Raw genomic sequence first — 24,992 nt, 5'->3', positions numbered from 1 at the left:
CGTTTTAACATGGGAGGTTTGACCAGAACTCTCTGCGCTTTAAGGTGATTTTAAGAAAAAGCTGCAAGTCATATGAAAATGAAAACAACACACATGGTTAGACAACAACCATAGCAACGTTTTTATGCAAAAAATGTAGGTTGTAAATTGTGGGCAGGAGAAGGACTTTTGTGATTATTTTCAGCGCAGTACATACTCTAAAAAAAATCTAAAAAAAAGTACAAAACTGCGATTGCTTAAATACCATAATATGTATTGAAACCTTGATTTAGGTGAGAAAAGTCCCAATTCTTGTGACTCCTTTAAAGTTTCAGCCACATCTCTACGTTAAAGTATGAAGACAATGTGAGGCTTCAAAATGGGCTGGTTTGAAATAATTTGTTTTCCGACCGTTTCCCATTCATGTGTACGTGGAATTTTTTTGCAGTTTTTTGCCATTTTTGTCGCCACTGTTACTCAAAATGAAAGTTCGAAAAAACTTGAAAGTTCTCATTGCTCTGCATTGCTAATCAGGCACTCTAGTAAATACCGTACCGCGGACTTGTTACGTCAGTGCTATTGAACGGTGCGGTTTGGATATCGCTACTTTCTGTGTGGTTGTGACTACATGTTTTAAAATGCTTTTAAGCTGAACTCATGCAGCAGGGTTGTCTGTGCTCACTCTCCTGGATCACGCTCAGCTTTGGCATGAGAGAGACTAAATCGAGCCTGGGAAGTGATAACGTCTGACAGCCCCGTCGACGGGAAGCCGTCTGCCGTGTCGACAGCGTTTCAGGGAGGAAGAAGCCACGGAGCGTAATTATCCAGGTTAATGCCACGCGTTGAAAAGGAAGCAGCGGAGCAGAGTACGGAGGTGGAGTACAGTGAATGTTTGTTAGACCTGCCGCTGCCGAGGCCTGAGTCGAGGTTGCAGGATGTTAATAACAGTGGAATAGTGTTTAATTAGAAGACCTCCCCCTCTTTCCATTCACACCTCTCCGCAGCACTTCCTCCCCCGCTTGTCTGCTGCCCCACTCTCGGCTGACGTCCCTGTCAGCCCAGGTCATTACTGGAGCTTTTTTAATGAATTTTGAGCATGTTTTTCTTGCCTGCCTTACATCTAATTAGCTGACAATAATGTATCGAACTCAAGCGCGAGTTAAATATAAATATGCATGAATATGCAGCGAGAGAGAGAGAGAGGCAGAGGCGCTGACACCCCGCAGACGCTCTCGCCTTCGCTTTTAGTTGCACTTCAGATCAGAGAGTTGACAACGTGAACCTCTCGGCTCCACAGACACACAAAACCAGACACTAATCATGCAGCAAAATCGGCTGTGCGCGTGCTCTTTGCTTCCAACATCACACGCGCGGGAACAACTTATCAAACTGCGTCCAGGACTGAAGAAAAAAGGAACAGCGTTGATTCTTAAATAGTTATGACATACCTGAGGCCAGATATGGTGCGTTCCCATCGCCACTGACACGTCAGGTTTATGGACGATGATAGCGTGACTTTAAATTTGAGCTTCTAAGAGTGAAGATATTCACAAAGATAACAGATTCAATCGTAACACTTTCCCTGGTTGTAAAAAAAAAAAAACTTTGCCGCTGATAAGGAAAGGAAAAACAAATCACACTCTATAAATCTGACTGACAGCTATGGAAAAAAATAGTGAATTCATTATTTTCATTCCACACAAGAACAAAAAAGGCACCGAGTTTCACTGTGGGATGAAATTACAAAGCCCATTTTCAGAAGAGTTGGGATACTTTGTGAAAAATACAATAAAAACTAGAATCTGTAATTTGTCATTTGTATTTTTAGAATAGTACAAAAATAACCAAGTCAAGGTACTCTTCCCAGTTGAACCAGGCCTGACCCAGGACTTTACCATTCCAAACCTGACCATACAGTACTGAGCTGTAACCCGAACCCTACCATGATGGAAACGCGGCTATAAAGTTACAGTTATCTATCTATAATTAAGCTTTCTAAAGGAAACACATTTTAAGTGAGGTTCAAGAAGATAAATGTAAAAAAAAACAAAAAAAGGAAAAAATAGAAAATGTTAATCTAATTTTAAGTACATTTTAAAACGAAACTTAATTTAAGTAAGTTCATAACCTCATTTAGTCACTTACTTTCCTAACATACTTATTATAAAAAAATATTTTTTTTTAAGAAAACCTATTCTCATTAAGTTTTTAAATGAAAAAAAAAATTTAATTTTCTAATATTCTAATTTTTAAAAAGAAGGACATTGAAGATGGAGCTGAGAGATGGTTGTTGGATGGATGTTGAGGAGGATAGGAGGACAGTGGGTGGAGAAGCCCTTCTATTTATTTATCTATCTATCTATCTATCTAGCTACCTACCAACTATCTAAACTATGTATTTGGGCAAGAAAATGGTTACAAGTACGGCCTACCATCACCGAATGGATTAGCATAATATATGAGATTTACCTAATGGAGAAGATGTTATTTCGAAAAAGAAAAAAGCTATGGCATCTGGACCACATGAATTGAGTATGTAAAAGTGATGAGATCTGATCATATTTGGTTGGACTCTATCTGTCGGTGCACATCAGAGTCCTGTTGCGCAAACAAACTAGGGTTCGATTGAGAAGGAGCTGGTGTGAATGGAGCTGTGCGGTGAAGGAGAACGGCAGCGGATGTGGCTCTACAGTACTTTGCATCATTATTTGACAGTAATGGGAATCCTTACCTGCAATCGTGTTGAGAAATGTGAGGTACTCAAAGTTGGAGATCTCTCTCCTCTGCCAGCGCTGAGTCATGTTGGAGGATTTGAAAAGCTGTCGAGGTGTCGCCAACGAAATACGTCTGGAAAAAAAAAAAAAGACATGTAAACAATAAATTCAGAGGAAAAAGAAGATTGATTGTAGTTATTAATATTTATGGCTTCAATTCTTAAATATGAAGTCGTACTTCAGTTTTTAAGCATCAATTATCTACTGTAAACAATGTGTAATAACCTATTTAGGTATTTATATTTTATTTGTGTTGAGCGAGTGTGCGTGTGGCATTTATCTCTCTGATTGTTATCTTTTATTACTCTTTAACCACATACCTGATGAGTGTCTTTTTAACCAGTGCAATAAATGTCTTTGTAAACATAAACAATGACACTTAAGGGATCTTGACTCTTGAAATGACTCAAACTGATGAGCATCAACTCCATATTCAAAGCACAACTTAACAGGTTAAATCACCGTTAACTGGCTGGTGAATTTAAACGCTTGGTCGATAAAATCCCGCTCTGTGGCGCCGACGCCAGTTTACACGTAAATAAGTGTATAATCTAAAGCAGCTGTAGTCACACAGTTTAGATTGCGGCAGATTAAATTAAATTAAAAGGTAGCAGGGAATTTGTTCAGTTACATCGTGCTATTTCAGAATAAATTCGCTCTAAATCCATTGAAATCTCAATCTCATAATTGTTATATACTTTATTAAAGACACAAAAGAAACTCAATAGCACAACGGAAAAGGGACTACATAATTTATGACAGTGGATATAAATACATTACCATTATTGTCAATTAAAAAAAAAAAAAAAAACTCAGCCACCTTCACCTGTGTACAGACAGTAAATCAGTTCAAGCTGAAGTCAGGCTGGGTTAATACTTGAATAACATTATCTTCTGAAGCTCTCGAGCAAAGTCAGCTACAGACTTTTCACAGGAGGCAGATTTATCTATTCATTTGATGTTCTATGCGTTCCGGTCAACGAGATAACATACCCTGGTACATACCGTACAACAGTATTTCTGATATTTACTCAAAGAAATCATCCATTTAACCCTTTCTGTGACCATCCCGTCCTCGCCAAAAGGATTTGGCATGCGTACTTCTCATGCCCAAAACTCCTCGACTGCTTCCGATATCTAGAAAATTCAGAAAGCAGGGAAATATGGCTTTGTGCCAATATACTTCGCAGGCGACGAGATTCACCCGCGCGCCACACATTTGTGACGTCAAGTTCTCACTACCGTAATTCCTAAACGGTTGAATAACTGCCAGATATCGAAAGTGAAAGTTAATTTGGGAAAAAGGGGGCAGAAGAACTTACTCATTGAACATTTTTTGAAAATTCTACAGCCACAAAACCCAAAAGGCCGGAATATTGAGGGGATTAAAGTCGACAAATGTCCAAATTACCATTCGAGCCAATATGACTCACCAGAATTGAAATGTTATTCCAAGATACTTGTGGAATATTATGTATTTCTATATATATATATATATTTGTATATACAGTATATATATATATATTGTAATTCCTAAACGGTTGAATAACTTTTGATATCTTTTGGCAAGATATCAAAAGTTATGTTGGAAAAAGCCAAGCCAACAATACATCATAACATCTGCATTAATATTGACTCCCTATCTCTGGCTCCTTCCAAGATAGCAAGAAACTTGGGTGTCATGATTGATGACTGGTTGACCTTTACAGATCATGTTGCCTCTGTCGCCCGGTCATGTCGCTTTGCACCATTCAATATAAGAAAAATCATACCGTACCTAACTCAACAGGCTACCTGGCTCCTGGTACAGGCTCTGGTCATCTCCCGCCTTGACTACTGCAACACAATGCTAACAGGCCACCCAACCTGTGCTGTGAAACCACTACAGATGGTCCAGAATTCGCACCTGGTCTTCAAGGGCACATTTTACCCCTCTGTTTATTGAGCTCCACTGGCTACCCTTAGCCGCCCCCAGCAAATTCAAATCACTAATGCTAGCCTGCAAAGTGCTTCATGGGTCTGCTCCGACCTACTTAAATGCTCTCCTAAAGGCTTAACTACGTTCATCAGAGGATTGTCGTCTGGCGGTGCCAACACACCGCATAAGACAATCCAGACTCTTTTCCTGTGTCTTTCCACGCTGGTTGAACGACCTACCAAGCGCTACCAGAACAGGGGCGTCCCTGCCTATCTTCAAGAAGCTCTTGAAAACCCAGTTCTTCCAAGAGCATCTCCTTACCCTACCCCTACCCCCTACCCTGCACTTGCATCCCCTCTCACCCTCTATCAGTCCACTGTTCCTATCGAGTGGAGTTCTTTAACAAGACATCTTCTATGTCTTTGGATAAAAGTGTCTGCTAAATGCTTAAATGTAAATGTAAAAAAGGGGCAGAAGCACTCACTCCACTCTACACTCTACTCACTCAACCCTAACCCTTGGTCATAAGAGGGTTAAACATTTTTAAATTCAAAAACTGTTGCTGACATAAAATGGGTTCAAGCTAACAAGAGAGGACTGAGGAAACTGTGTGTTGGGTGTTGTTTTTTTCTGTGACAGTGTTACATAAAAAGAGCCAGTTAACACTGTGGGAATTTGGTGTTTTCTCTGTGGTCAGTGGCCTGACTGCAGTTCTGCTCTACAGCCTCCTGTTTAGAGAATTAGGTCAGTTCATTCAGGGTCACTGCACATCCACTTCAATGACTGGAGCAGTGGGACTTTAAATGGCTCAGGACAAGTTTTTTTCTGTACATTTTGTCCTTTCTGAAAATACACATTTTGTATACACATTCATGTATACAAATATTTAAGTGTAAATAGGCAATATTTAAGAGCACGAGTGTCTCTGTTTGACGTCAGCAACCTTCGTTTACACGAGGTGCATTGTGTGATGTTGTTGTGACGCACGTAGCCAAATGTGTGCTAGTGTACCTAGCGCTAGGTAGTTGTGCTAGTAAGAATTTCTGCTCATTTCAAAAGCAGCAGATAAATAAATATGACTGTTAACGTTTATCTTATTTTCAATAAGATAGATAGATAGCTAGCTAGCTAGCTAGCTAGCTAGATAGATGATAGATAGATAGATGGATAGATAGATAGATAGATGTGTACAAATTAAAGGATGTACATCACAGCGCCACCTGTTGACTCGGCATGCTCTTAACAGCACCCAGCAGTGACTATATGATATAATTATTTTTAAAACCAAACAAGAAAGGAGCCACAGATGCTGGCAGAAAAAAATCACAACCACCATAAAGGAATTTCAATATCACTATTAAACGTGACCCACCTGGCCTGTGGGAGTCCATAGCTGGTGCCCACTCCCACTCGTGGAAGACTGTAGACCACTTTCTTGACTGTGGCCTGGTCAGGGAAGTTGAACATGACTGACGCTGAGAACAGGGAGAGTGAACGTTGCTTAAAAATTGAGAAAAGAGCTGCATTTTAAAAAAAGAAAGAAGAAGAAGAAGCTATAATTGGCACTTTACATACTTCTGTTGGCCATGAAAACCTCTATGGCCGTGTTCTGAAGGAGGAAACGTCTGGAGAAGACTGCTCGGATCTCACTGAACATCCACTTCCCATGTAAGCCCTCAGTGTAGGCCAAGACCTGGAAGGACAGACAGAAGAGAGGAAACTGTCTTCAGACACTTGATATACAGTGGAGAAGATCTCTGTCCAAGTAAAGTGAAGTAACAGCTGTAAGAGAGAGGACGTTCAATAAAAAAAACAAAACTGAGAAACACAGAGGCAGTTGTGTGGAGCTGATAAATGCAATCAGCAAAGTCATTTGACAGTAATTTTACTATAACAGACATCAGTTTACGTTTAAAAGTCATCAACTCGAAGCATTTTTGGAGTCGTTGACCGCACAACACTGGACTCTTTTCCACACACGGTGAAGCACTGCACAGATTCACACTTTTTATTTGGTCTATAACAGGAGAGCAAGAGCTACTGGTTGAAGAAAAGAAAAAGAAAAACACACAACCCCCCGGTGGGTCGGCAACACAAACAGTCAATGAAAACCACAATGGCAAGGTGAGGAGAGAGGAGACAAAGGATCATTAGTGTATGCAGCAGTAGTGGGAGTGCAGGTCAACATGCAGAAGAGTAAGACAACTGTTCCGACAGGTGAGAATGGTCCCTTCAAACACTCCCCCCCCCCCGGCCATCACACGTCCCCCCTTACTGAACCATTTTGTCCAACAGCGCGAACCAGGGAGCGACCTCATCAACTCCCCAGGTTATAATCACACATCGGAGAAGGCAGACAGGGGGTAGAGGAGCAGAGTGAGATGTTCAGCTGGGTAAGTAAGGTCTGATGCTAATGCTCATTTTAAAATAGTGACAGGCTGCAAGAGTGCAGCGCGAGCCAGACTGCCTTAATTTCTCCCCGGAATAGCTCGCGCCCGACCTCCGGGCCACGTCCAAAATCTCTGGAGCTCAATTAAAATTGGATTAGGTGGAGATGCTGGATGTGCAGCGTGGCATCTCTGCTGCGGTGCTCTCCTCCCACAGTGATGCCCCTGCTTGACACCTCTGCAAACCCCCCCCCCCCCCCACACAGCCCCAGCCCAACTCAAACAGTTGTCATAGAGACAGCATGGCCCAGAGGAGGCCACGTGCTGACTGGAGAGGGGATGAGGGAGGTGAGGTGAGATGGAGGGATGGTTATGGAGCTGCAGGAGCTCAGTGAAGGGGCCACAGCAGCAGCAGCAGCAGCTTTTTTACACTCCTGATGCCAGATGTTCAGGAAGTCGTCATCTCAGTGCAATGTAATGCCTGGTACACACTGCACAATTTATCGGCCGTCCCCTGATGGAAGATAAACGACATGAGACAATCGTAGCTTATTTCTTTGAGTCGCGCCTCCTAAACGGTGGTTCTACGTCAGACTGTGCGAGCTACAAAGACGGACGCTTTCACACAAATTTAGGATGGCCATCCGTAAGCCTGTGGCATACTTCCGTGCATACTTGCCTTGCATTGCATTGTGGGGCGGACAACGCACTCTTTGCGCACGGTTCTAAAATCTGGGCTGCACGCGCAGCCTACGCAATTCACATCATACACACGGTGCGTGTTGGGTAAACGTACGAGGCCATAACCACAAAAACTAGGGGCATGTTTCATATTTTTAACTTTATATGTACTTTATTAATTTTGCATTCAATCTGAATATTTAACCTTAATTTTCTTTTCTTTTTTTTTAACATAAACTATGTTAACCCTTAGTTACACAACTCCTTTTTTTGGTGTTGTTGAGTCAAATTTATGATTAATTTTTATGTTGAATATTTTTGTTAAAGAAACACGTGAGTGGCAATAATTGTGCAAAAGTTTCCTTTTCATTTTTGTTCACGACACGTGAACTTTGAAGTCTTTCCAAATTTCACAAATTCAATCGGATTTAACAAATTGGAGTGCTTATTGCTCGGGTGTGTTTATATATTTGATGAAAAGGAAAAATCTTTTTTATCAGATTGCCTATAGATTGTGCTGAAAAAAGATATATATATATACACCGTATATATATATATATATATATACATATATATAACTCTATATTGCACATTCTTATAGCCACTGTATGTACGTTTTAACAATAATCTAAAAAAAAAGCCTAAATTTAAATTAGTTTTTTACTCTTATAACACTTATTTGTGTGTACATCCTATGTATTTCAGGATGCATCATGTCATGGCCTCTGAGTTCGTCGAAAGAAAAGTCACACGCCATTCCTATCACTGCCTTTTTAAAGATATTCCTATAAAGCCGGACATATTTCGCCCCCCGTGAATTGTCCAGTTGTTGCATCACAGCTACCTAATGAGTGAAAAACATGTGAAAACAACCACCACAAGGTACCTCAGCTTGTTTCTTGCCCATTCAGCCAAAGTGAACATTTTGCTGCCATGACAAAGCGCAGGGCCAAAGGGCCCGGCTGTCAACAAAAGAGGGGCTAAAGAGGAGAAAGAAAAGAGCTGATTTCAAACAGCCCAGATCAAAAAATTTGTCATAACAACAGAGCTTTGCTCTAAACCAACACCACTCCGAGGCCCCTGTAGACTCGGGAGATTTTGACGAAGCCCAGCCCTCATTTTTGTGTGGAGGCCCAGCTGTAAAAAATGCCATTTAATGAACCTGTCTGCTGAAGCTGTCCCCTGCCTGTCAGAGGTGTCAGCCGGTGACAAGCGCTGGGGACGGCCGCCTCCAGTCACAGACAGGCCTGCCAGCTGGAGACTTCGGCCCCAATCTAATCACAGCACCAGGAAGGGACCGGCGCTCTGCTCTTAGTCTGTCACGCTCAGAGCTGGAGGGTGGGAGGGGGGAGAGCAGCGGTGGAAGAGTTGGAGTTGTAGTGGGAGGGGGGCATCTGGGTGTGTGCGGCCGACAAGCACAGCCTTTTGTTTCCAACACAGTTCCCAGGTCCATACAGGCTCATTAGGAGCCACGAGCGCATGCGCTGGCTGCTCCTGTGTGTGTGTGTGTGTGTGTGTGTGGGGGGGGGGGGGGGGTATACCTCTCAAACATAATAGACGTAATGCAATTTAACGTCTCTGTCCTCTCTCTCTTTGCTTTATTTGCTTCCTCTCCGTTCTCCCGGTGATTTGACAGAAGGGCAGGCTGCATCCTGCCTGTGGAACATCACAGGGAAAATATTGCGACAGACGAGACGAGGAGAGGCACAGGTGACGCCGGTGTTTAGGCGGAAGCTGCACGCGTAATAATGTGCAGACACACACACACACATCATATTTAAAGGGCCTACGAAGCCACTGTGTGCATGGAAATGGATGCTAATCGTGTGTGACTTCCGCGCAGCTTTAACTCTATATTAACTGAGACACAATGACACACGTTATTAAGAAAAATCTCCTATAATCTGGGACAATACAACCCCTCGACTGTTTCTGTAAGGAACACAAATGTTATAATAATTAAGTGAGATCTCCGAACCAGCATGACTGCTATTATATTTATACTTCTGCTATAAAGGCCTCACAAGTACATGGTCCACAGAGAAGAGTGACATGGGAGAACGAAGGGAGGGGTTTCATTTTGACTGATGTGACTACACTCCCCCCAGGAGCCAGTGGGATAAATTTCACACATGGCAATTTGGAGGATCACCACACTCTGCGTATATTGTATTCAAGCGCTGACCTCAGGCTATGTGGGCTAAATCTGTGAAGAGGCTGAGCAGCAGGAGGAGAAAGCGAGGAGGAATTGTTAAGCCGGTGGGAGCAGAGAGCGAGGAGAGTGTCATCCGCATAGCAAAATATACACTATATATAACAATTACGCGACGGTTTGTGCTCCTGGAAAATTCCAGCGGTTTCTGAAGGCTGAGAAGTTGCGACGTGAGGTTATTGTGGTAACTTTACTCGCGCTGTCGCAGGAAGCCGGAGAATCAGCGTCTTTGTCGTCCGAGAGGAGAGGGTTAAGAAAAAACTGCCTGTAAATAAGTGTCCATTTTGTAAGCCTGTTTTTGGACAAAGACTCAAACAAATGTTATTTTAAATATGTTTTATACTGTTCACATTTCAAATGGGCGCTGGTGCCAATCCCAGCGGACACAGGGCAAAAGGTGCGCTTGCGTACACAACACAATATCTCTTATTTAATTGAGAGTTGGGTACCCGGTCAGTCCGCAGAGGGCGGCCGCACCACGCTGGGGTTAAAGCAGGGGTGTCAGACATATGGCCCATGGGCCAGAACCAGCCCACCAGAGGGTCCAATCTGGCCGGCAGGATAAATTTGTTGAAATGTTCACGTATAAGTGCAACGTACACAGTATTATGCTTACGTTAACCAATTAATGCTATTTATCTTACGAAATTTGAGGTTGTAAAAAGATACTTCATTAAATGTAAAACAAAGGGAACAAATGTGGAGTCCTTGTTAATTATATGTTATTATTTGACTGGTCCGACCCACTTTAAATTGTGCTGTATGTGGCCAGCGCCTGAACAAAAAAAGTGAAAAGTCCGGTGGGGGTGTGTACGTTTTTTGTCTGCGTTTTTAGGACTTGAAATGGTATATTTTGAAAACGCCTCCCAGAGTGGGAAAAATCTCAAAACGCTGGCTTCACATTTCCGTGTAGACAGAGAATACGATACTTTAGGAAAACCATGATGTCACATTCCCAGCTCTCTATCCCGCTGTCATTCATTGTCTTGTGTTTGGAGATTGTTTGACAGAGTTAACAACTACTGTCTATTAAAGGTTAACTAAAATCAGTGTGAAAAGACTCTAAATATCACGAGAACACGTCCTGGGATTTCACACACAGGGGTGAAGAAAGTGTTGAATCTTGTAAAGTGTTTAGGTTTATGTCAGGAAGTTGGTAGAAAACAGACATTATTTCCATTTCTTTCCTCTGGCTCGGTTCACGTCTCTGTAACGTTATACCTGTAATATCTGTGTACAACGTCTTCTTCTCTGTTTTTGGTGTAACGTTACAGCGCCACTCACAGTCGTTTGCAGTGAACTTCAAGGCATCTGATCCCCCCCCCTCCCCTTAATGTGACAGTGGTTATGAAGTGTGAAAAATACAAACTGTGGAAGATTATATGAGCATATATAAATATATATATATACACAAAATCAGCATTCCATGTGGTTGCTCCGTGAGGGTCCCGTATCTCAGCTTCAATAACGCAGGTACTGGAGGAAAACAAGATACAGATTTGCATAATCAGTGTCACTATACATTTGTGTGGTAGCTGGAGTGTGGCGAGATGATACAGCTCGCCGACTCTGGCAAGACCAGTGGGATAAAGGACGATGAATATGGATTAAATATTCTGGCAGCTCGCTGCCCAAAATGTCCGGCTAAGTTTGTCAATAATGTTTATGTCGGTGATGTGTGTGTCACGCACATTAGTGTGGCAGAGGCGGTGCGTGGAGCTGCTTTTCAATGCCATTTCTTCATTTAACAGTCAAGGTTCTTTCACTATTATCTGTTTATTTCAAAATAAAAAGCCTAAAAGTAAACAGCCTTGGTTTTATGATGACGCAGGAGGACTCCAAAACCAGAGCACAGAGGTTTCAACACTTTGTCGCCTGTGTTTTAAATACCGGCACCTCAAATGTTAGATCCAGCAGATCCAGAAAGTTCTAAAACTTTACCTGCTTTTAGCTAGTTTAGCTAGTGTTCGTCACCGACAGGATTTGGCATACGTACTTCTGTGATATCTAGAAAGTTACTACCAGAAAGCAGAGAACTGGAGCTTTAATTGCGCCCATATACTTGTTATTACGGTAGTCCCTCAGGACTTCCGCAGAATGACCGTCCAATCACAGACGAGATTCACCAGCGCGTCCCGAGAGGGTTAAAGTCAACAAATTTCAAAATTACCATTCGAGCCAATATGACTCACCAGAATTAAAATGGTATTTCAGGATATTTGTGAAATATTATGTATTTCTATATATATACATATGATTTTGTATTTCCTTATGTACCGCAAGGAAACAAACAACATTTCAAAATAAGTACGAACGAGCTGAAGTGCTGCCACATCACATCCACATACAGAGTGAGCACATCCTCCTGATAAGCAGCTTGCTCGAGCCTTCACTAAGGAGCTTGAGAGAAGAAAATGCCGTCATTTCATAACACGGCCTTTTCAGCAAGCTTCACCTAATGGGACTTTTGCAAGGACTTGTCAGCCTTAAGATGACTGGAATCTTCAAGGCCTGGAAACCCCGGTTTCTTCTGGATGTGCCCGAGAGTGCCAAGCTGATCGCTCTAAATCCATGCTTTTCATTTATTTATATATTTATGTCTGGGGGGGGGGAGTAAGAGACAAGGATGGAGAGACAGAGGGAGCAAGTGTTCAGACGCGAGAGGGCCTGATGAGCAATGAGCGTCCTCACTCGTCCTCAATTAATCTTGTCTCTCCACCTTTGCTGAAGCGCAGCGGTTATAACTACACCCTCATCCATTATCCTTTTATCCCCCGCTATTCACCGGGAATTGCTTAATAATATGTTACAGATTTGTCCTCCTACGTATAATTCTCTCTGGCATTCGCGGTATATCATCTGGAAAACACGCAGCGCCCCTTTCTGCCGGACGCTCTTTGAGGATTATCGCGGGTGACACCTTCGGGGTGCGGTGGGAATCTGAAGCATCATTTTTTTTTTCTTTTACAGGCATAAAGAGGAATTACCCTGACTTATCTGTCATTGCCAAAGCACAACAAGCCATTCAGGAGCAATAGTGAAAAGGTGGAACAGGTTCTTATCGGCGCCTTTGAACGAGAGCACTTGTAAATTTATGCTAATGAGCGCCTTTTGTGATCCAAGCTCACCCCCCCTTGGGCCTGAACAGGTTTGCAGTGGATGATATTATAGCGGTTGAGTGCAGTAGATCATTTGTACTTTATCCTCATGTAATTATATTTATATAGTTGAAATCTTTTAACTAATGCTAATCCTGTGACAGAAGGAAGTGTCTTATGGTGCTTTTACACTACACAGTCCCGGCACGGCACAACTCGAACATGTTTTTTTTCAGCTTTTCCATTAGTGATCGGGATTTTTTGAGTAACCTGCTCTAACGAGGTTCCAAGTGAACGACGAGGTGTCATCAGCAACCAATGCCGAGCTGTAGATCAGACTTAAAAACATTTGCCAACATTTAGTAAAGGAAATTTCTAAAATATCAAATATTTAACAAAGGAGTCCAGTGTGACAGCAGTGTGAGCTGCATCGTGGCGACGTTGAGTGGCATTTCAGTTCAGTGGCTTTGTCAGACGGAGTCTGTGCTCCGGTCATGCAGGAAGTACTGAGCGATTCGGTGAGCATCCATCCATCCATTTTCTGCCGATTATCCGAGGTCAGGTTGCGAGGGTAGCAGCTTGAGCAGAGAAGCACAGACTTCCCTCTCCCCGGCCACTTCGTCCAGCTCTTCTGGGGGAATCCCGAGGCGTTCCCAGGCCTACCGAGAGACAGAGTCTCTCCAGCGAGTCCTGGGTCTTCCCTGGGGCCTCTTACCAGTTACCAGTGCCCGGACCAGTGACCTCACGAGGGAGCTGTCCAAGTTTTATCAAAGCTTCATATTTTGCATAAATCAAGTTTAGCCCTGCTCAAAACAACCAAACATTATTGGTACGATAAACACGCTCAGAGGAGTTTGTTCATTTACGAAGTGACCAATTTACCTAATTCCCATATTGCATGTTTTTGTACTGTGGGAGGAAGCCGGAGAACCTGGAGAAAACTCACGCACACACAAGGAGAACATGCAAACTCCATGCAGAAAGTTGGAACCCGGGTCTTCAAACCAGGTGCCCAAACCACCTAATTTCTATGCTTTTTAAAGGTGACATTGAATGCTGGTATAGCACATATATGTTAGTTATGGAGGACTACTTACATATATTAACTTGTTTTCATGGTTAAAAACCTCCCAGTCGCTGCAAACGAGCTGATCAAAATATCTCCTCACTGACGTTTTCGCCAGCCGCGCTGTTTCAGACCAAAATCACACCCCCAGAACTTGGACTGTGTTGTGATTGGCCAGCCAACGAGAGCTTTCCCACTGTCCTGTGATTGGCCAGGTACCTGGAAGTGACGTAATTGGTAGGCCAGCTCTCAGATACACAGCTCCCCCTCTGGCACGGTGGATGCTCTGCATCTCAGCAGCTACAACGAGAGTAGTTCTTCTTCTTCTGCGGTTGAATGTACGCAGGATGTGCCCGGACTAGTGCCCGCACCAGGATGCGCTACGGTGGTGAGAGGAGTGGTGAGGTTTTCTGATGACATCATCGATCCGCTTCGCAGAGCCCAGGAAAACAATACAACACTATTTTCTCAGCAGTGGCTGAACTGTTTGTTCTGAAACTTTAGGGTTTCATAAACGAGGTAATGACGCAGATACACACACAAATGCAGCGTTAATTGGAGCTTCCGGTCTATGTCGCCTTTAATCAACTGATTCTAATGATTCAGTTACACCGAAAACAGCTTATTTACAAGAACACTTGTTTCTGTGTTTGTGTCGAGTAGAAATCCATGTCACAGCAGTTTCATGCAGCTGTGCTATGACGACTCCGCTCACGTTGAGGAGGTACTATAATATTGGAAAACCATATCACACCGTGTAGAGTCAAGCCGTGCCGTGCCAAGGAGAGGCGAAGAGTATTAAGACTGATCTAAAGACAGACAAAAACAGCTAAGACAAAGATTTTTATTCTGAGGACAAGGGGAAGAAGACGCAATAAACCTCAAACACTTCCTGTGTGCTGTAACTTTGACGATCCTTCTCTTACCCAAAGGTACAAAACACTTACTGTGTTACAGTTTATCAGTCCTATACAGTCATTTCAGTATTGATTATGTTAATTTAGGTGAGCTGGCTTTCATACACATATCCACACGCTGCAACATGGGCTCAAGTGCCTTGCTCAAGGACACACATAGACTAGCAGAGGCAGAAATTGAACCTTTACTTCAAAAACTTAAGTACATTTTATAACAGAAAATGACTTTTAAAACGTAAGTGGAAGGAAATGACCTCGTTCCTCCATTAAATGAGAAAAAAATGAACTGCAGAGAAATGTTTTTGTTTACAGCTGTGATCTGAAGGTCACATATGTAACTGTGGTTAATGGATGCTGGACGACCCCTAGAGGGTCAGAGAGGACGAAATAGAACAGATATTGTTCAGTTTTGTTCTTCGGTGAAGTCAGGAGGAGGAGGAGGAAGGAGTCCTGACTAACCATGTGACTGACCACTCTGTGTCTGCTCTGTTTTCAGCTTCACCAACAGACAGTGTCAGTCACCAGTCTCAGAAACTCAGCAAGCAACTTCAGGAAACTCTGGAGCCCCTCAAAGAGTCTGGAAGAAGGTCAGGGGAAGTATGATCAAACAGCAGAACACATTAAAGTCCAGGCCCAACGCACAGAGACAAGGATGAAGGAGCACTTCAAGAAGCTTCATCAGTTTCTCAAAGAGGAAGAGGAGACCGGGATGGCTGCACTGAGGGAGGAAGAGGAGCGGAAGAGTCACATGATGAAGGAGAAGATGGAGGCTCTGAGCAGAGAGAGAGAAGCTCTATCAGGATTGCTTGCCAGTTGTTTGACCAGTGGGGGGAAAATGTTTTATAACATCTGTGTGGTTTCTTGAAGAATGGGTGTGAAAAAAAGAACCCATCGTAAACATAAATGTTGAGTTAACGGTCAACATATTATTATCTGCTGCTTTTAAAACCAGCGTATGTTTAAAATAAATAAAATGGATACCTATTCGTTAAAAGAGGAGGGAATGCAGCCTTCATTAGCATTTGCAAAACCCCACAATGAAAGGGAGGGAAATGAGGCGTAGGATATGTGTGTTTTAATACAAGTGCTCTCCCAATTGTACCAAATCAATTTGATTTCCACACAATGGAGAGGCAGCTTCTCTGTTTGTATGTGCTCCTCTGCCTTAAACACGGTGTAATAATAGTCTTAAACCAGGCGTTATAAAGACAGAATACCAAAGAGGCTTACAGCCGTGGTTTCATGAAACATTTAGGCAAAAGTTCCAAGGGCTGAGGCTGATGAAAGAAGGTAAGCTTGAAAACAGGCCTCTGGGATCCACAGCCCTTATTGTATAGAAGTCACATCAAATTAATACTGAGGGCCATTTGCAGCCTTTCTTCTCCTGAGCTTTTCAGAACGGATTAAGCTATGAAAACTCAGAAATTACTAAAGCACCTATTAGGCATTATGCTCGCCTTTTCTTCTTCAAACCCTTTGAAAGTCATTGAATGTGCTTCACTTCACTCGTACTTCAACCCACAAGATGTTTGTTCTTTTAAAGGATTGTCAATTTTATAAAAAAATGTGTCATGTAAAACAAAATGTATGTTTCCACATCCATGATAAATTCTCGGCTACTTACTGTTTATCTATCCTTTATTTGTAATCGCTCTGGGATTTTTTTTTAATTTATTTTTACCTTAATTGTTGTTACTTTTCGTTGGCTCCAAGTCCTCTTGCATTGTATCTTTTCTTTGTTTTTGGCCTCTCAATAGAAGCAAGGATGATGTTGCTGTGTATCCTTTTATTGTACTCTATAGTACACTTTTCAGTGTGGAAAGTGTACTATGAATAAAGTCTGATTGTTTTATAATGGTTAATTACTGTATCAGGTAACAAAAAAAAAGAAAAAGGTGAAATTTTAATGTGACTCACGAACTGTTAATATGACGTAAATGCTGTAAAGGGGGATGTCCGCCACCACCGTCACGTGACCAGAAAATGCAAATGTTGTTGTTTTTTTGTTTGTTTTTAAATAGCCAGCTGTAGATAGGTGGTAAATTAAAAGTTTAGCTAACAACAGACTGATGTTGTTATCAGTAGAAATCTAAGAAATTGAGGAACAAGAAAACAAAAACAAAGAAAATGGAGCTCAGTGAAAATGTTAGAGTGGTTACTTTTAACTATATTCATCTTCTTTCAGTCAATCTTTGAAGGGTGAAATAAAAAAATATAGCGAGTGCTGTCCCCAAAAAGTAATGGCTAATGGCTACACTAACAGAGAGAGAGGATGAATGCACACGTCATAGCATTGTGCAGGAAATGATGCAGAATTCAGCATCACTGCCAAAAGTGAAAAAGGTTGTCAGAAGCTAGCAAGCTATCATATCGCTCTAAATATGCTAACTAGCTATCTGTCTAGCGAGTTAGCTATCATATTCCTGTGCTAGCTAGCTAGATATCTATGTGCAGGAAATCTAAGAAATTGGTATGTGACACTCATGAGGCTGCAACTGACGACCTTTTTCCAAGATATCAAAAGGTAAATTCATCTTGGAAAAAGGAGCAGAAGCACTCACTGAACCTTTTTTTGACAATTCTGCAGCCATAAAATCAAAATTAATCCAGGCGGCCTGATTATCATGATGGTCATAAGAGGGTTAAAGACCCAGGTTACATCCATACTCTGTGAAACGTGGATTCAAAGGAAGTGGCAAAAGTCAGGTCGTGAATTTATCTATATGACTGTCCAACGCTTCACTTGACAGGCTTCAAACTTGGCAGGTGACTTGCGAAAGGAAACAAGGGTGCGCAGTGCAAACTCTGACGTTGTCTGGATAAGAAAGCGCAAGAGAGCTTGGTAGAAATGTGTCAACTGTATCGCAAAAAAAGAGCCACTTCTGCTCCCCTTTTTGGGGCCCATTTTGAACAGGTTGTGTGCGCGATAAGCTGTGAATGTGGATAACTGAGTCATCAAGGTGATCAGTCTTTACCCATCAAGACATCGTCATACAGTGGCTCTGAGATACATGTCCCAATTCCAAAAGTTGGGATTGAAAAAGAAAAACAGAATTGATGAAATGTCAAAGTCATAGTCACTTCCTTCAAGAAAGTAAAAGCCCTACCCAAGTGTTATGAGTACACGATCTGCAAAATACATTTTAAAACTAGTCAAATTTTATTCAACACTAAGAGAATGTGAATTAAATGCAGCAGCATCACAAGGATCTGGTTTATTCTTGACCAAGTGAGGGGGGAAAAAATGGGTGAAACAGCCCGTTAATGTTGTCCCATTTTGCATATTTTACTCATTCATTCATTTTCATCACACGTAACAGCCATAAATTCAAAGTCTCAAAACAACCCCCCCCCCCCCCCCCCCCCAAGCCATGTTATTTGCGATTTTGGAAGACTGGAAGATTCTCGCTGGCGTTCACTTCAAAGTGCTGCACTTTCTTTTTGGTCCATTTTCCTCTCACTGGGAACATAAGTGACATCATATTCAATTGAAAACACCAATTTATTGATGTTTTAAATCAATCTTCCCATAGACTCCCTTTCAAACAGAGTTTGTTTTGCCACCAGTCACCCCCTGGTGCCTCACTTCCGACTTATGTCCTTGTCACAGCTTTCCAGGTAAGAAAGTGGAGACAATTTTTATTTTACCAAAATAAACCACGAGATCAGTAAAAAAAAAGAAAAAAAAAAAAGGCAGCAGTTGTGGGGTAAAATAATGCAGGAGAAATCAGGTTAATTGCTTCCACCTAAGAAACCACAGTGTCCGGGGGAACAGAAAAGATCATCTGTGCTGCCTAAACAGTTTCAATGACTCACCAGGGCTCTCGACCCTGTCACTCCGCATTAAAGAGCTCTGCCTTCAGGCCCGACGCTATCCCGACATTACCCTCGTCCCGCCGCCTAAACGCACCCCTAAAGAAACGGACCTGCAGCATGACGGCCCCGTTGTACGACCCCTTATTAAACTCCTAATTGGATTGAGAGCTGCTACGAAACATTCTTTCAGCTGAGACTTTCTTTGGTGCATTCCTTCCAGTAGTTTGCCTCTTCAACAATAACATTCAAAATCAAGATATTGAAACTGAAAACACATCCAGACTGGGTTTTTTTGGGTTTCTTTTGGTACGGGGTAAAACCATTTTCACCTTTTTCTTTTAAGGCTAGCTGATTTTCGCAGGGGCACAAAGTGACAGCCTGAAACAAAGCCCCGGCGCTGGCCATTGTGTGGCCTTTCACCGCTGTAATGGTCTTAAAATGGCGACAAGCAGAGGCCTATTCACTGGCGACCGGACTGCTCAGCTCTCTGCTCCAAACCCCCGGCACAGAGCGGGAACTCCGGGGTCAGCCGATGACTGAGCGGGGTCTACGGAGCGCCGAAACACATTTACACTAATTACGGGGGTATATAAATAGTGCCATAATAACAACAACATCAATCAAGTTCATTACAGAAAATAGCATAATGGCAATAATTACAATAATATCTCATTAAGACACGGAATGAGAGACAAGGGAGAATTAATAGCAGACAGGTGTACAACACAGCGTAATTATGGAGCCTGGAATTAGCTCATTGCCTCGAGGCAAACAGAAGAGAAAGGGAAGGTTGTGAGTGAAGGAGTGTGTGTGTGTGTGTGTGAGAGAGAGAGAGAGGCTCACTGTGTGTGTGTCTGTGTGTGTGTGTGTGTTGGGGAGTGGGAGTACGACTGACAAAAAAAAAGGAATTGCAAATAAGCAAACAAAAATGTCTTAAATGTGTAAATTAGGGAGAGGGGAGGGAATAAAAAATAAGAGGGAAAAGCAGCTTTTCCCTGCAGACTGGAGCCTCAGATGAGAAAGGAGCAGTGAGACGTGATCAAGGGGAGCCGTGGAGCGGTGAGGCAGGCGTCAAGATGAGCACTCAGCCGCCGAGTGGCAGCTTCTCCTTTTCCAGTCAATCATTCATTACAGAGCCAAGTGCTGTGGAGGAGTGCCTCCTCTTTTTGACCCGTCATATTATTGCCTCTGTAAACTCCTAATCCCTCCTTCGTTAGATGGTGTCAACAGCCGACACGCTCTCGCCTCCCCGAGCCCTGCCAGGGACCACAGATCTGACACTCTAATATAATCGTTTCAAATTTAACAGGGTAGAACGGCAGAACTTCATCCGTTTTTCTTTTTTTGGGGAGGGTTCTTCTATTTTTCTGGAGTGCTTTCATCCACATTTTTGGCTTGTTTGTTTCTGAAAACTCTCTCGTCCAATTAGTTCACTTTTACACCGCCACCCCACCACCCCCACCACCCCCACCACCCCCGCCGCCCAAATCAATTCAAGCAACAGAGAGAAAAGCTGTCTTCAGCTCTTCAATCTTTCATTGGCCGGGCCTCGCTCCCTTGTTTTTTGCCTCGGGCTGTTCCTGAGCAGGTGAAGGGCTGGAGGCAGGAGAGGCATCAGCACCTCGTCCTCTCCTTCTTCTGCTGCCGCCGCTGCTTCTGTTGCTTCCTCTTCTTCGTCCATCATGACTCTTTCATGGGGAGAACTGTCTCCTGAGCTTCTCTAATGGAGCCCGGTGAGACGGCGACCGTAATGAGTCCGACAGATGAAAGAACAGCAGGACAAAACAATGTTCAGATACATCTACACACACGAACACACACACACACACACACACACACACACACACACACACACATACATACACACACCCGTGCTGGGACGACACCAATCGGGGATCACTGTGTGGATGTGATTGAGGTAAAATATGGAAACAAATCAAGAGAAAGTTTGGTAAAGCTTTGGAAAAGACGTGCAGTTTTGCTGTCACAGGGTACGAGACGATGCGCGATACATGGTCCACAATACCAATGACATCGCAGTATCTGTCTGACTGAGGATAATCAAACGTGAAAAGTTGATTTTTATTCACAACTTTTTATATTATTTTATTATTTAACAAGGAAAGTCCCATTGAGATTAAAGGCCCTGGCACACCCATCGTGTGCAGCCCAGATTTTGGAACCGCGCACAAAGAGCGCGCTGGGTGCGCGTCAACAGCACAAATTGAACTTCCGCCCACCGATACGTGGAGTACGCGACAGAAGAAGAAGTCGCCAAGGATAGTCACCCGAGCCTCGACCTGGTGACCTTCAGCTGTGAACCAGCTCGGTTCTCTCAGCTGTGAACTGTGTCCGAGGGAGCTGTAGCATCGTTCTCTTCTTCTTCTTTGGTACGAATGCATCCTATTCCCAGACTTGTACCGCCACCCGATGGTGAAGTGGGATACTACAGGACCCTGACATGGGAGTATACAGGGGTCGCATCCACGATATGCGATGCACGCCTTGGCGTGCGCGTCATGTGTGCGGAGGTATACCATGGCCTTAAGAACTTCTTTTTCAAGCGAGTCCAGGCCAAGATAGGCAGCAGGAAATGCAAAATACAGTTGAAACACAAGCAGAAAAATTTAATTTACAAGCACTTTATGAAAAAACAAGTGCATGCTATAGAGTCGGCCTCAAGAACTCTCAGTTTGGATTTGAAAGCATTCAATGAAATGAAGTCAGATAGTTTCCAAGTCTTTCTCAGTGAAATTAAGGTACAAATGTAGGTAGGCAGTAGTCCGAGTATTGCCTTATATATGAAAGGATGCCAATGACTGATCCTTCGGGTGGCCAGAGTAGGCCATCCCACGCGAGAGTAGAACTATGGTGTGTCGACACTAAACCTCAGAAATGCACGGTAGCTTTCGAAGACATTGAGCAGAAGCACTTGTGTACAAAAGATCTCCATAACCCAATTTTAGCCTCAGGTTCTTCACAAGTTTTTAAACGTTCTAAAGTCTATGTATTGAACGTGGATGGAGCATCTCTTAACGTAGCTTTTCTCCACCATTATGTGCCAGGAGCCGTTTGTTTCGCCCCCTAGTGTTCATGCTCGGGACCTAAATTGGGGACAGGTAAACAAAGGAAACTGATGCAAAGAAGAAAATGAAGGACAGTGAAACTGTGAAATCATGATAAGAATCCAACTGTCCACACACACACACAGATCCATTGGTTTAGGCCGCGTCCCAATTTAAGTTGACAGACACCAGAGAGAAGATCCAGGATGAAATGACAGCACTTTTTTTTTATTTTATTTTCTTTTAACTGGTTCTATGTGAGACTGTCACAGGGAAACTTTTACACACGAATTAAAGTTAATACACTTGATTTCTTTCTCAGCCTTTGTCGCCTCTGAGTTGGATCTTAAAATGTTTTTTTCTACCTTACTGTGAATATAAATATATATATGTAAATGTTTGGGAGATAAAATTTTGTCACGGTGGAGACACACCTACCATGTAACGCAGTTTGAAGGGGGGCGTTAATTACCGTATAAAATAAGCAATTGGCATCCGGCCCCATATGTCCCACTTTCTCAGTGAGTGGGGATGGAAATGAGGTGGAGTGGATTTGATTGTGACATGCTCTCCGTCTGTGCACCGCGCGATGTGTGGCTTTGCCAGTAACGGGCTAATATTCAGCACAGCTCAGCGCCACCAGAACTAATGAAAGTAGACAAAATGTCTCTGCTGCCATCTTTGTCTCCCCTCCTCCCTCCTCCTCCTCTCCTTTTCACCTCCCCTCACTTTTGACGGGAGGGTGACAGCGGGATGAATTGGTGGCGAGCAAAAAATGTGCCTTCCATGTGGCAGCAGCAGCACCAGCGGTGAGCGGTGGTGGTGGGGGGGTGACGGGTCGAGCCGGGACCGAGCCAGAGCCGAAACATGAGTTTTGGACGGTGGCCACGGAGGACCAAGACCGAGCTGGTGACAGACAAAGGCAGCCCTGACCTCCCCAGTCACCAGCAGAACAGCCGGTTCATTGATAAAACAGAAAAGTTGGAGATTAGATTTTTTTTCCCCCCCAGAATTCAGATTAGAGTCAGAAAAAATCTGATATTTGATTTTTTTTTTTTTCAGAATTTGGAGATTAGTCAGAAAAAAATGGGACATTTGAGGGGTTTTTTCTCAGAATTCGGAGATTAGAGTCAGACAAAAGTTGAAGATTTGAGTTTATTGTCAGAATTCGGAGATTAGAGTCAGAAAAAAGTTGAAAATGTTAGGTTTTTTCTCCGAATTTGGAGATGATTAGAGCCAGAAAAGAGTCGGATATTTGATTTTTTTGTCAGAATTAGGAAATTGGAGTCAGAAAAAAACTGGATATTTGATCTTTTTGTCAGAATTAAGAGATTAGAGTCAGAATAAAAATCAGATATTTGATTTTTTTTTCTCAGAAGAGTCAGAAGTCACACTGAACCTTTGACCTCTTCCTGAGTTTCTTTCTTCCCTGTTGTTTGGATAATTTAAAACTGTAATAAAATGGAACTTAATTGTCTAGTTTAGTTTATTAATGACGGACTGAACATCGCCAATTTGTCGCCAATCATTTCTACTGCAGACGAGTCACGAGAAAATAAAACTACCGGCTGATTCTACACTATATAAAGTATTTGACTGGCTACTCGTTGCATTGTTTTCACAGCAAATTACTGCGTGCACTTGTATATTTACGGTAATTACAATTAGAAGATACATTAAATTACTGCTCTTTGAGAGCACGTAGCAGTACTTTCCTGTAAAAAAAAAATACTAACATATGTGACTGTTAAACACACTTATTTAGCAATACTTTCACTTTCAGCATTTTTCTGAATAAATACTGCATTTACTTACATATATAAAGCAGTAGTTTCCCTTTATTAACAGATACATCACACTTATATGCCAGTATATTATTGGGATTTGGCAGTATTTTCCTGAATAAAAGCTGTATTTACTTGCATATTTAGCAGTGTATATATACTTTTTTACTTGTGTATTTGTATACTACTGTGAATTAGTAACATCACAGTAACATCACAATAAAACTATTATTATATTATATATAGTAAGTTTTTTGTTTGTTTGTTTTATAAATAAAATGTAAGTACTTTAATCTTTCCAGCTCCTATGACATCAGTCTGGCCAAGAGAAAATACATTTTGTGATTCCATTTAAACATCCTAAACAAACACACGCATGCACAAGGCCACTTATCTCCCATTCCGACTGGTCAAAATCCCATTTAATCCCAGGTTTAAACGGGTTTTTAGAACAATGGGGATGTCTCGGATCAGCATTCACCTCGGAATTTTAGGCAGTTAATTTAAATCCAGGGACAAAAACCATTTAGACACAAAATTGAAATACTTTAAAATGAGTGTTGTTCTTCTTATTTTGTTTTAAATTCAACTTGCTTTGTTCCCGGTTGGATTTCTGACGTCACGGACTCTAAAGATTCGACGCCCCTCTCATTCCAACTTTGTGAAACGCTATTTCTTCACACATCAGAGACAAAGTCCTTCTATTTTCTGATTCTCAGAGTTTCTTGCCGAGTCAGTTAACCCCACGCTCAGAGGACGACTCATGCCGGGACATAAATCACGGAGCGAAACAAGGCCAACTCCTCCGATTCATTAATGGAAATGATCTGTCAATATGCTGGAGTCAATTCACACGTGTCAGCTGGGCTCGGCAAACAATGGCCGGGGCGACTTATGAACTCCCGGCACCATCCGCCGAGTCCATAAAACAACTGGCAGCGCCGCTGGGGAGCAGCCCGAGACACCGCCCTCCCGCACAGACCACCAGATGACACAGATGGGGCGAAACCAAACAAAGACGGGGCTCCCTTTGTACAAAGAGGGAGCCCCCTTTCAAAAGCCATTCATGCAACAAATTGGGGAAATCTGGCCCTGCAACACTGCGGGTTTGCTCTTTTATTAGCGTGAGCCTTGTGTCACAGTAAGTGAAATCAGATTTATGGCCCTCTAACCCCCCCACCCCCCAAACACCAACCCCAACCCCGGAGCAAAGGTGGTTAAAATCAAGGACACTTTTAAAACAAAAGAACTACAAAAAAGACTTTTAAAGACATGTTAACGTCAACGTTAACCAG

At 42.6% G+C, this 24,992-nt stretch overlaps 1 protein-coding gene across 2 annotated transcripts in view; it reads right to left on the bottom strand.

The window, feature by feature from the left end:
- nbeab (neurobeachin b) overlaps nt 1-24,992 on the bottom strand; it is a 306,319-nt gene that overhangs the window by 69,468 nt on the left and 211,859 nt on the right. For both annotated transcript variants that reach the window (XM_058633432.1, XM_058633433.1), the window contains exons 40-42: nt 6,247-6,364; nt 6,044-6,146; nt 2,711-2,826 (exon numbers count right to left, since the gene is read on the bottom strand). In XM_058633432.1, the coding sequence (XP_058489415.1) occupies nt 2,711-2,826; nt 6,044-6,146; nt 6,247-6,364 (337 nt within the window). The remainder of the gene's footprint in view (nt 1-2,710; nt 2,827-6,043; nt 6,147-6,246; nt 6,365-24,992) is intronic.

This window comes from Solea solea, chromosome 7, assembly GCF_958295425.1.
Source record: "Solea solea chromosome 7, fSolSol10.1, whole genome shotgun sequence".
Classification (NCBI taxonomy): domain Eukaryota; kingdom Metazoa; phylum Chordata; class Actinopteri; order Pleuronectiformes; family Soleidae; genus Solea; species Solea solea.
Note: the sequence above shows the minus strand (reverse complement) of the source record. Positions and strands in the feature narration are given on the sequence as shown.